Genomic DNA, 12,245 nt, shown 5'->3' with positions numbered 1-12,245 from the left:
CGCTCGGCCGCTGCGCCGCGCACTGTGGGGGACACCCTCGGAAGAAACGGGGTCGGTCCGGCGCCCCCGGGCGCTTCTCGGAGGCCCGGACGGCTCGCAGCCAGGCCCGGGTTCCGGGTCTCGCGGGCGCAGCGTGCGTCCGGGCCTCGCCGCAGTGTTTACTGGTTGCCCGCGGAGACGCACCGCGCGCACCGCCGGCTCCCGCGCCCCCTGGCTCCCCGCCGCCCGCGGGTCCGAGCGCGCAGCGGGGCTCCGGCCGCCATGAGCTGCTCCGGCCGCTGGCGCCCGCAGCCCACCCGCCGCGCCGCCTTCGGCGTCAAGTCGCCAGCGCCCGAGGTACCGTAGCAGCCCGCGGCCGCGCGCGTGGGTGGCACCGGCGGCCAGTCTCCACCCGGGAGGGCGCGGGGGATGCTCGGCCCCGGCTGCGCGGCCCCGGCTGTGCTGGGCGCTCCTCGCCGGCACACTTTCCTCTCGATGGCGTGGGGAGATCGTAGTCGGAACGGGACTGGACTTGCCAGCGGCCGGTTAATCTTAGGAAGTTAGGGGCAAGTCGTGAGTTTGTGAAATGCTGTTGAATTTTGAGGTTGTACCAGTTTGCTTCTCTTGGCCATTTAAATGGGTTAAGTTCTAAAAACGGCGTGTCTGGCTCCTGTAGACCCTCCCCGGCCCCGGAGCAAAGCATTCTTGCAGTTAACTTAGACTACTTAGCTACTAAGACGTGATTCAGAGCAGTTTCTTCAAAGCCTGAGGTGGTAGGATTAATGCCAGTCTTGGGCAAAGTCGCTGGCCTCCTGGTTGCCAGCCACTCCAGAAACAGTAATTCGATTGTCGTTGGCTCCATTTACTCATTTACTCCCAGGAGGTACTTAGGCACTGGGGACTTTCAGGCTCAGCCTGGGTTAAGTGTCCTCTTCTGGACCTGGCACCAGGGGCCCACCAGGCATAGAGTGTGTCAGGGGTGCTTGCCAGAGACACGGGGGAACTGTGTTCAGTGGCACTGCTAGCCCCAGAGGGTGTCCTCAGCCCAGCCGTACTGACCACAAAAATCCCTGGGGCACACTCTTCAATTCAAAACATGGGGTGGATTCTCCAACATGCTGTAGGAGTTGTAATATTCAGCAGCTTTGATTGTTGCCTTACAGCTGACCCAATAGTGCCTTACCTACATTTAGATTTTTCTGATTCCTGGTATATCTTTGGAAAACTAGTACCATCTTGTACAAATAAAATTAATTTTTCTTCCACTGGACATTTGCATATTTTATCCCTATTTGGTATCCTCTGTGAATTAAGAATATTAACCCATGCATGAGTATGTAGAATTTTTATATTATTTATATTTGTTTGGGGAACAAATTGAAAGTAAATCACAAACTTCATGGCCCTTCATCCCTAAATACTCTAGTGTGTATCTCCTAAGAACAAGGGCATTCTCTAACCAAAATGCAATGATCAAATTCAGGGTGTTTAGCATTGTTGTAATAGTATTTTCTATACTATACACTATCTGCTAAAATTTTGCCAGTTGTCCTAATAATGCCATTTACTGCAATTTTTTTTTTTCATTTCAGGATCACACATTATATTTACTTGTGTGTCTTTAGTCTCTGTAAACCTGGAACAGTTCCTCAGCATTTCTTTGTGTTCAGTAATACTGATATTTTTACAGACTCTAGGTCATTTGTTCTGCAGAATAGGTTTATCTGATTGTTTTTCATGATAAGATTTTTGGTAGGAATACTATATCAGTGGTGTGTCACAGTGTGTCACAGCAAGAGGTGCATGATGTCAGTTTGTCCCACTATTGGTGATATTCCAAACCGTTGGTATGTGCCAGAGTTTTCTACTGTAAAGGTGGAAAAATAAGTAAGTTTTAGTAATAAATAAGTGATCATTTTGAGTAATCTTATTGAGATTTTTTAAAAGTAAATTTATTATTTTTTTTGGCTGCATTGGGTCTTCGTTGCTGCGCGTGGGCTTTCTCTAGTTGTGGTGAGCGGGGACTACTCTTTGCTGCGGTGTGCAGGCTTCTCATTGCAGTGGCTTCTCTTGTTGCGGAACACGGGCTCTAGGTGCGCGGGCTTCAGTAGTTGCGGCATGCGGGCTCAGTAGTTGTGGCTTGTGGGCTCTAGAGCTCAGGCTCAGTAGTTGTGGTGCATGGGCTTAGTTGCTCTGCGGCATATGGGATCTTCCTGGACCAGCGCTCGAATCCGTGTCCCCTGCATCGGCAGGCGGATTCTTAACCACTGCGCCACCAGGGAAGCCCCCATATTGAGATTTTTAGGATAAATTTCACTACCTACATAAAGGAAAATATCCACCAAGCCCAAGATTTTAATTGACCTGAAAGACCTAAATTTTATTGAGAATAAAAGTAGAAGCAAAAGGCCAGCATTTATTATAATTGTTTTTTCAGTTTCCAAAATACTTCATCTGAGACAATCTTATAACTCAGATAGGCAAGGCAGAAATTTCCCATTATACAGATGATATAGCTTGCTCAATTAGCAAATAATGGAGCGGGAACTTAAATATCTTTTCTTTGAAAGTTTAGTACTTTTCCTACCACACCATTATAACACTGAAAAACTGATTAAAATACAAAGCAGGGATAATATGCAATTGTATGAGGAAGTAGAATACTGCAGGGACCGGAGATATTATATTTGAGTTCAAGCAGTCCTGAGTATACCACTTATCTGTGACACCTTGGGCAAAAAAATTACTTAATGTCTCAGAACTTCAGTTTCTTCATCTGAAACATGGGATCATAATGCTTATGACATAGTGTGGTTTGAGGATTCACAGTTCATATATGTAAAGCTCCCAACAGAGTGACAGAGTAAATGCTTCTTCATATTCGCTCTTCTTATTCTTTCCTTTTTCTTTTTTTTTAATTGAAGTAGAGTTGATTTACAATGTTGTATTAGTTTCAGGTGTACAGCAAAGTGATTCAGTTATTTATATATATATAATGTATAATTTTTCAGATTCTTTTCCATTATGGCTTATTACAGGATATTGAGTAGAGTTCCCTGTGCTCCACAGTAGGTCCTTGTTGTTGTTTATCTATTTTATCTATTAGCTATTATTAGTCTTTATAACTTGTGAGATTGCCGTACATCAACACCACTGCCACCACCCCTGACACCTCCATCCTTACCTCAGGACCACATCAGCAATCAGTTACTGAGGATCTGTGTGAGGGAATGAGGATACAGAAATGAATCTGACACAGTCCCTGGTGTCAATGAAAAATCAAGAGTCTACAATAACCCATAACAAGACTGTGTCATTTGTAGTATCATCCCTGCACCAAATCTAATGTTGCATTTTTCTCAAGTTGGATTTACCCCTTATCATCAGCAGAGCTTTACTAGGCTAGGAAAAGTGACAAATACTAAGAGCAATATTGTGTGAATTGAAGTGTCACAGCTCAAGCGTGGAAGACAGAAACATGCTTTGGGGAAATTGACAGATGTCACTTTGAGCAGAGCAGTGTAACTTTGCCATGCATCTGAAATAAGGTATGGAAGCTGGAAAATGTCACCAAATTATATCATCAGTCAGCAAAAAGCTCTAGCATTCATTTGGTGAAAAGTGCTTGGGTTTGGACACAGAGGCCACAAACATGGAGCTACTTTGCTGTGTCAGTGTTTTCATGTATTTGGAAGACCTGAACCAAAGTTATGGCTCCAGTATATACCATTGTTGGGGATTTGAGCAAGTTCCATTCCTCTCTGTAAAACAAGGGTTAATTAGAATTGCTGTCTGATGGGGTTGTTTTGAGAAGCGAATGTAAATCAACAGCTATATTTCCTTAAAGTAAAGGACATAGAGCTGGTCATGTATAATTATGAAGGAAGTCAAGTCACTTTTCCCTTATTTCCCCACCATTTCAAACTTCAAAAAAATTGTGGTAAAATACATATAAAATTTACCATCTTAATATTTAAGTGCACAGTTCGGTGGCCTTAAGTACAGTCACATGACTGTGCAACTGTCGCCACCATCTATCCCTGAAACTCTTCTCATTTTGCAAAACTGACATTCTGTACCCACTAAGCAATAACTCCCCATTCCCTCGTCACCCCAGCTCCTGGCAACCGCCATTCTATTTTCTGTGTCTGAATTTGACCACTCTAGTCAGCTCATATAAGTGGAATCATACAGCATCTGTCCTTCTGTGGCTGGTTTGCTTTACTTAGTATCATGCCCTCCAGGTTCATCCGTGTTGCAACGCGCGTTAGGATTTCCTCCCTTTTTAAGGCTGAACGACACTCCACTGTATGTATATACCAGGTTTTGTTTATTCATTCATTGGTACAAGGACACTTGGACTGTTTTACTGTTAATAATGCTACTATGATCATGGGTGTACAAATATCTCCTCAAGACCTTGCTTTCAATTCTTTTGGGTATAAGAATTGGAATTGCTGGATTATTTGGTAATTCAATTTTTAATTTTTTGAGGAACTGCCATATTGTTTTAGTGGATACACCATTTTAACTTCTCATTAGCATTGCACAAATGTTCCAGTTTCTCCATATCCTTGTCCGCACTTGTATTTTCCCTTCCCTTCCTTCCTTCCTCCCTCCCTCCCTCCCTCCTCTCTCTCTCTCTCTCCCTCCCTCTCTCTCTCATAGCCATCCTTCTAGGTGTGAGGTAGTATCTATTTCCACTTTTTTTTTCTTTTTTTTTTGGCTGCACTGTGTGGCATGCGGGATCTTAGTTCCCCAACCAGGGATCGAACCGGTGTCCCCTGCAGTGGAAGCATGGAGTCTTAACCACTGGACTGCCAGGGAAGTCCCTATTTCCCACCTTTTAAAGAGCCATTTCCTCTCTCTTCTGATTTGCTCTGTTCTTTTTGGTTTTCTCCTTTTAATCCACTTTAAGAAAAGATCTGACTCTAATCACATCTTCATATGAACTTAAGTCAGAAGCCTCCTATTCTAGATATAAAGAAAAAAGCAACAACAACCCTAAAGCTTCCCCAAAAAGGTAAGAAGGGAGAGAAAAAGAAACAGAAAAAGCTAAGAAAAAAAAGATGATGAAAAGAAATACAAATGTACCAGTAATTACAATAAATATAAATGGACTAAATGCTCAGTTAACCAACAAAACTGTCACATTGAATTTTTTAAAAATCCAGGTATATGCTATTTATGAAAGACACATATAAACAAAAGTATTGGAAAAGTTGAAAGCAAAGTGTATGAAAAGATTTACCAGACACATAATAAGCAAGAGAAAGCTTATTAGGCATAATAATATTATACAGAATAGTTTTAAGGCAAAAAAGCATTACTGGAGGTAAACAAAGTCACAATAATAACACAAATTATATCACTATCACATAATAATAAAAATTTTTATTCATCAGGAACTTTAACAATTCTAAATGTGTATGCATCTAATTAAATGGCCTCAAAATATATAAAACAAAAATTGACAGAAGCAAAAATCTATAAGGAGATATAAACAAATCCACAACTACAGTAGAACACTTTTAACATACCTCTGTTAGTATTTGAGAGATACACCAGACAAAAATTTGGTAAGGGAACTATTTAAAAAGCTAAAAATACAAACTTGGTTAAGTCATTATAAAGAAGAAGAAAAGTATATAAAATATTTGGGATATGGCTGTAAAAGTTAACAGGATGACTTTTTCTCCTTGCCCAAGGGAATAAATACCTTTAGACTATGAAACAATCAATTGGACAAACTCCTAGAAAGTGTACTCTATTGGTAGGGATTGAACTAGATAAGTAACTAAATGTTTTCCCTTGTTTCAAATAAAAAAGAGCTTTATACTATCAAAAATAAATCATAACAATCTGATCATGAGAAAACATTAGACAAACCCACCTTGAAGGATTTTCTGCAAAATAATTGGCCAGTACTTTTCAAAAGTGTCAAGGTCATGATTGGCAGAGACTAAGGAGGCATGACAGCTAGATGCCCTGTGGGAGCCTGAGATGACTCCTGGACCATAAAAAGGGCATTATTAGAAAACTGGTGAAATTTGAATGAGATCTGTAGTTTAGTTAATAGTATTGCATCAATGTTGATTTCCTGGTTTTAGCAGACTTCAGTTATGTAATTAACATTAGGGGAAGCTGGGTAAAGGGTAAACAGAATCTCTGTTCTAATTTTGCAACTTTTTTTCTGGGTCTAAAATTACTTCAGAATAAAAAGCTAAAACAAAAGAACGATAACCAGTTAATTCATTTGTATATCCAACTTTATTTTAACTGTAACACTTAATTTCTCTTGGTATCTAATTATTCTTTGACCACCTGGCTTTAGAATGCAGCATGAGGGAAAGCATTCAAAGAACAGGTAGGAGAAACCTTTTTGAACCCCAAACAGAGAGCAGGTTTTTCCTTTCATACTTTAAAAAGGTCGTGTGTATCTTTACTCAATGTTGCCAAATGTAATGGGTAGTGTATTTGAAACAATAGTGAGTGCTTCTTGGTTTGTACTTAAGTTGACTCATTACAAAGACTTACTTTTTCTGTGTTCAAGGACAATTAAAAATATTAATTTAAAAAGGGAGTAACATTTGCTGTACTAGGAATTATTTATGCTAGGTTATTTACCCAAGATTTCGTTTTTTCTTTGTTTCGCTTCCAATTTTTTTCCTTTGAAATCGGCGCCTTGGTGACTTTGATGTAAGTCAGAGAAGTTCAAAGCATTGCTGAGGTGGACCAGTGACACTGCACTCTTTCTCTTACTGATACCAGCACCGCTATTGATTATGGCTTCTATCTCTACATGTTTAGATATGCTTGAATAAAATATTTTAAATATTGCTAATAAAAGGAAGTATGTGAATTTTATTTCTGAGTAACTGAAATAACTTCCTTTCTGTTGACTGAATTTACCCTTGTGCTGTCCCTCCTGGACCTTCCCTGTTAGCTTTGTACAGAAATGTATTTTTCAGCATTTCCAGGTCATCATCATCTAATCTCAACGTCAGTGCAAAGGGGAACAATATTAAGAACTGACTATAATTATCACATTTTCCTAAGTCTTTTCTACTTAAGGGTAAATGAAATGGGTAGAGTGGAGAATCAAAAAGGAAGGTCTTGGGCTTCCCTGGTGGCGCAGTGGTTGAGAGTCCGCCTGCCGATGCAGGGGATGAGGGTTCGCGCCCCGGTGTGGGAAGATCCCACATGCCGTGGAGCGGCTGGGCCCGTGGGCTATGGCTGCTGAGCCTGCGCATCCGGAGCCTGTGCTCCACAACGGGAGAGGCCGCAGCAGTGAGAGGCCCGCGTACCGCCAAAAAAAAAAAAAAAAAAAAGGAAGGTCTTGGTGTTGAAATTTTGTGAATATTTGGAGTAAGCAAAAATGAGAACTTGGGAGGTAACCTGAACCAGAAAAATTCTGCTTGGTGAATCATACATTGCATGAGTCACCCATGTGGCGAATGTTCTTTGAGTCTTAGGGCACCAAAGATATGGAAATTCTTTCCTTCAGCAGTTAAAAAGTAAGGGCTTAGTCTAAAGCAGGCACTGTTTTAGATAAGGTCCCACTACTCATAAAAGTTATATTTTAGTGGGGGAAATAGATAACAAAAGAAAACAAATAGATAAACAAAGTAATTTCAAAGTGTGTTAAATGCTTCGAAAAGGCAGTGAAGTGGGATAGCAGGATGGAGGTTGACTGGGGTGGGGATGGGGATGGAGTGGGTCCGGGGGGCTCTCCAAGGAGAAGCCATCTGTGCGGAGTTGTCGGTGATGATGGGAGGGAGTGTTCTCAGAAATAACAAGGGCAACTACAGGCCCTTAGGGGCAATGTGTTTAAAAAGAGTACAGTTTGGGCTTCCCTGGTGGTGCAGTGGTTGAGAGTCTGCCTCCTGATGCGGGGGACACGGGTTCGTGCCCCGGTCCGGGAAGATCCCCACATGCCGCAGAGCGGCTGGGCCCGTGAGCCGTGGCCAGTGGGCCTGCGCGTCCAGAGCCTGTGCTCCGCAATAGGAGAGGCCACAACAGTGAGAGGCCCGCGTACCGCGAAAAAAAAAAAAAAAAAGTACTGTTTGTAGCATGTCCCTCAGTTTGGGTATGCCTCATGTTTCCTCATCCTTATATTCAAGTTAATCACTTTTGGCATTTATGGTGATTCTATATGAGACATGTTGTTTACTTCTCAGTGCTTCATGTCAGGAGCCATATGTCAGTTTATCCCGTTATTGATGTTATGAAAGAGAAAGGAAGGCCAAGAACTGGATTAAACAGTCTAAAGATACCTGACAATACATGCCACACATTTATAGTTGCTCTAAGGAACATTATCGAGATAACTGGTGAATAATACGGTATCATAGTTAAATTTCTTGAATCTGACAGCTGTATCCATAAGAATGTCCTTGTTCTTAGGAGATACATGATGAAGTATTTAGGGGTTAAAGGCTACGATGTCTGCAAAGTACTCCCAGATGATTTGGCTATCGTGATTGTAATGTACAGAGAGAAAGGAATAAGTCAAATGTGACAAAATGTTCTCACAGCTGATGAATCTAAGCGAAGCATATACTTGATTATTCTTGTAACTTTCCTGTAAGACTGAAATAAGACTTTAAAGAGAGTACGTGCCTGTAATAAATCGGGATACTAAGTAGAAGAGGCTGTTTCTAACTATCGAGCTCACAGTATAGTGAAGTAAATAATAAATGGGGTGATAAGTAACAGTTTGAAAAAAGGAAGAAGGCAAGCATGGCTGGAGTGGGTGGAGGACGATGAGCTACAGGAGGCACTGGCAGAGGAGGACCAGGTGCGTCAGAGAAAAGGGGAGCTGCCTGGGAGAGTGGTGGCGCGGGGGGTGTGAGTCCGGAGAGGTCAAGGAGGGTGTCCTTTGCGTGGCAAGTACCAGAGGGAGGTCAGGTCAGGTAAGGAGTGAAAGTGTCCCCTGGACTTGGTGCTGGGGGCGGTCTTCCCCCAGCAAGTGAAATTTCAGCTGAGCTCTGGGAGGTGAGTAGGAGTTAGCTAGGCAAAGGATCGGGGCTGGGAGTGCTGGATAAGTTTTCTCCACCGCACACCGTGGGGAATGGGAAGAAGCAAAGTCCGTTCAGGCAACCGTGGAAGCCACTGGGGCGGGAGAGTAGTTGGGAGAGACCGTGAGGTGGGAAGGGTAGTGGGAGATGAAGCCGGTGAGGTAGGCAGGGGTCAGGTTATGCGGGACTCCATAGGAGTTTGGATTTTCTTTTTTTCTTTTTTTTTTTGCGGTACGCGGGCCTCTCACTGTTGTGGCCTCTTCCGTTGCGGAGCACAGGCTCCGGACGCGCAGGCTCAGCGGCCGTGGCTCACGGGCCCAGACGCTCCGCGGCACGTGGGATCCTCCCGGACCGGGGTGCGAACCCGCGTCCCCTGCATCGGCAGGCGGACTCCCAACCACTGCACCACCAGGGAAGCCCAGGAGTTTGGATTTTGTCCCGAGGCCAAGGGGAAGTCCCTGGAGAATTTCAAGCCTTGGGAATATTGAGCACGTCTACATTTTGAAAAGATCACTCTGGCTATAAATGGACTAGAGGCTAGGTGAGTGGTGAGGGTGGGGAATAAATCTGACGTCGGGGAGACTGTGTGCCGGCTGTTATGGTAACCGAGACTTGGGTGGTGGACGAGGAGGTTGAGGGTGAGTCGTTGTTTGGGGGTGAGAGTCAACAAGACAGAGGCATTGGAACTGGGAGGGAGAGATTGTAAAGCACAGGTTTCTGGCTGGAGGAACTGGGTGGATGTGTGGTGCCATTCACCGAGATGGGGAAAGAAAAAATTGGGGGAAAATAGCATGAGCTCAGCTGGAGACGTGTTGGGTGTGAAGGGTCTGTCTGTTTTACACGTTATATCCAGAAGGCGGTTAGCTGGGTAGATCCTGAGCCCAAAAGACAGGTTTGGGCTGGGGATCGTCTGGTAGATGGGGCTCATCACCGTTTAGATGGTTCTTGAAGTTATGAATAAAGGAAGGCCAGAGAAATAAGAGGTTTTCTAAGGAGAGAGCGAGAAGGATTTTTAAATTCACAGTGAAATTTACCATGTGATGGTTGAGGATAAGCAGACCAGGGAAACTGAGAGGAACAAATGAAGGGAACAAATTCTCCCTATTATGGGCACCTCATAAGAAAATCGTTTGCTTGTCAACTCAGTCATCTATTGAGCAAACGTCTGTTGGCCTAAAAAGAGTATTAGCCACAGGGAGTCAAGAACCCTGGATCTTGTTGACTCTGAAATGAGTTGATTTTGTTGTCCTGAGCTCATTCCTCACTTTCTCTAGGTCTGGTTTCTGGATGTTTTAAGGTTAATTTCCACCTTACATTTTCTAGGAACTATTGATAAACTAACCATCACTTCCCAAATAATTTGAGGGGGCTTATAAAGAACTATGTATAAGACAGTAAGTTAGAAGATCCTGTGTACGTCAGCCCCACCATTTGAAAACGTTGCTTAACCCTTCAGGCCTCAGTGTGCTCTTTGTGAAAATGGGATTATTAATAGCTGATCTGGGCTTTTTGCTCAAGATTCTGGACTTGAGTACATGTGTTTATGTCCTCTGCTTCTCTAAACCCCATTAAAAGAGGAGAAAAAGTAGGTAATAGAATCATTCTCCAGCACTGTTGGGAATAAGACCAAAAATTTTTAATTTTTTTAACCATTCTAGAAAATACAAAGGCAGTGGCGTCATGCTGGTGAATAAATGGCATAGGAGAAGATAGCAGTGGAGGTGGAATTGTTCTTCCCAGGGACCTCTGGAAGGTTCCATGCTTGGAATTGCCAGTTAGGGATACGGATTAGGAAGTAGGGAGAACTCGGGGTGATTAATTGATGAACAGAACGTGGATTGGCTGCCTGCACCCCCAGTGCCCTTCCGCTGCCTGCACTTCGGACTTAACCTGTTCGCACTCCATGAAATTCAGCGTGCAGTCTGTTGTGGATGGAATGTTGGTGTCCTCCACAGGTTTGCACGTTGAAATCCTAACCCCAATATGATAGTGTTAGGAGGTGGGGCCTTTGGGAAGTAATTAGGTCTAGATGAGGTCATGCAGGTGGGACCCCCACGATGGGATTAATGTCCTTATAAGAAGAGGAAAGACTAGAACTCTTTCTGCCATGTGAGGACACAGTGAGAAGGTGGCCATCTGCAAGCCAGGAAGAGAGCTCTCAGGAGGATCTGAATTGTGTGGCACCTTGATTTGGGGCTTCCCAGCCTCCAGAACTGTGAGGGAATAAATGTGTTGTTGAAGCCACCCATCTGAGGTATTTTGTTACAACAGCGGGGGCTGACTAATAGTCGGCCTTTGCTAAAGTTAGTACAACCACTGGTGCTCAGAACTCACACCACAGAGGTCTTTCAAATAAACATGAAGTGTAACTACGATGGAACATGATGGACATTGTCTTTAATTGCACAACTTTCTTCATATGCAGTTTCCTCATAACATTTATCCCTAGAGGCTGAAGTGTATTAAGCTGTACCTTAGCGAAGTCACTTCTCTGGAGAAATAAACTTTCTGCCACTCTAACTTGTAGAACCTGAAGTGATTCATTAACTTGTTCCTGTTACTCTTCTGCTTATGTATCGGTTTTCTTTATGTATTTAGCCGTGATGGATAGCTCTTTTGGTGAGTGACTGAAGTTCAGTTACGACGTACACAGTGAGTATAAGGTTTAGAGACGATGTAACTTAGGTGCAAACATTTTTTTTTTTTTTTTTTTTTTTTTTTTTTTTATGCGTTACGCGGGCCTCTCACTGTTGTGGCCTCTCCCGTTGCGGAGGATAGGCTCCGGACGCGCAGGCTCAGCGGCCATGGCTCACGGGCCCAGCCGCTCCGCGGCATGTGGGATCTTCCCAGACCGGGGCACGAACCCGTGTCCCCTGCATCGGCAGGCGGACTCTCAACCACTGCGCCACCAGGGAAGCCCAGGTGCAAACATTTTGTAACATTTTATAACAGCTCCGCTTAGCTCAGCAGAGGCTATTCTCTTTAGAAGAAAAATGCCATTTTGTCAGTTCAAGGAAACTTATTCCATTTGTTTTCCTCATTCCCTTTCCCCTTAGATGAACTAAGTCTTTGCAAGTGGGAGTGGAGTTGGTTATGAGTTTCTTGGCACTGAAGGTGGGGTGGAGCATTGGGCTGAGCACCATCCTCTGTTCCCTTTGGCCCTGACTTCCCTCATGGACTTGGACAGCAGTTTCTACTGAGATCCTTAACTTTGCCCTGGCTCTGAATGTTCAGCCATGCTGTACG

The 12,245-nt window shown here is 43.6% G+C and overlaps 1 protein-coding gene across 1 annotated transcript in view; it reads left to right on the top strand.

The window, feature by feature from the left end:
• Positions 1–261: 261 nt before the first annotated feature.
• Positions 262–12,245, top strand: part of CCDC170 (coiled-coil domain containing 170) — a 91,255-nt gene continuing 79,271 nt past the window's right edge. The window contains 1 exon segment of the mRNA XM_032650985.1: positions 262–336. Coding sequence (XP_032506876.1) covers positions 262–336 — 75 coding nt within the window.

Source organism: Phocoena sinus, chromosome 12, assembly GCF_008692025.1.
Source record: "Phocoena sinus isolate mPhoSin1 chromosome 12, mPhoSin1.pri, whole genome shotgun sequence".
In the NCBI taxonomy this organism is placed as follows: Eukaryota; Metazoa; Chordata; class Mammalia; order Artiodactyla; family Phocoenidae; genus Phocoena; species Phocoena sinus.
This window is presented reverse-complemented; position numbering and strand designations above follow the sequence as displayed.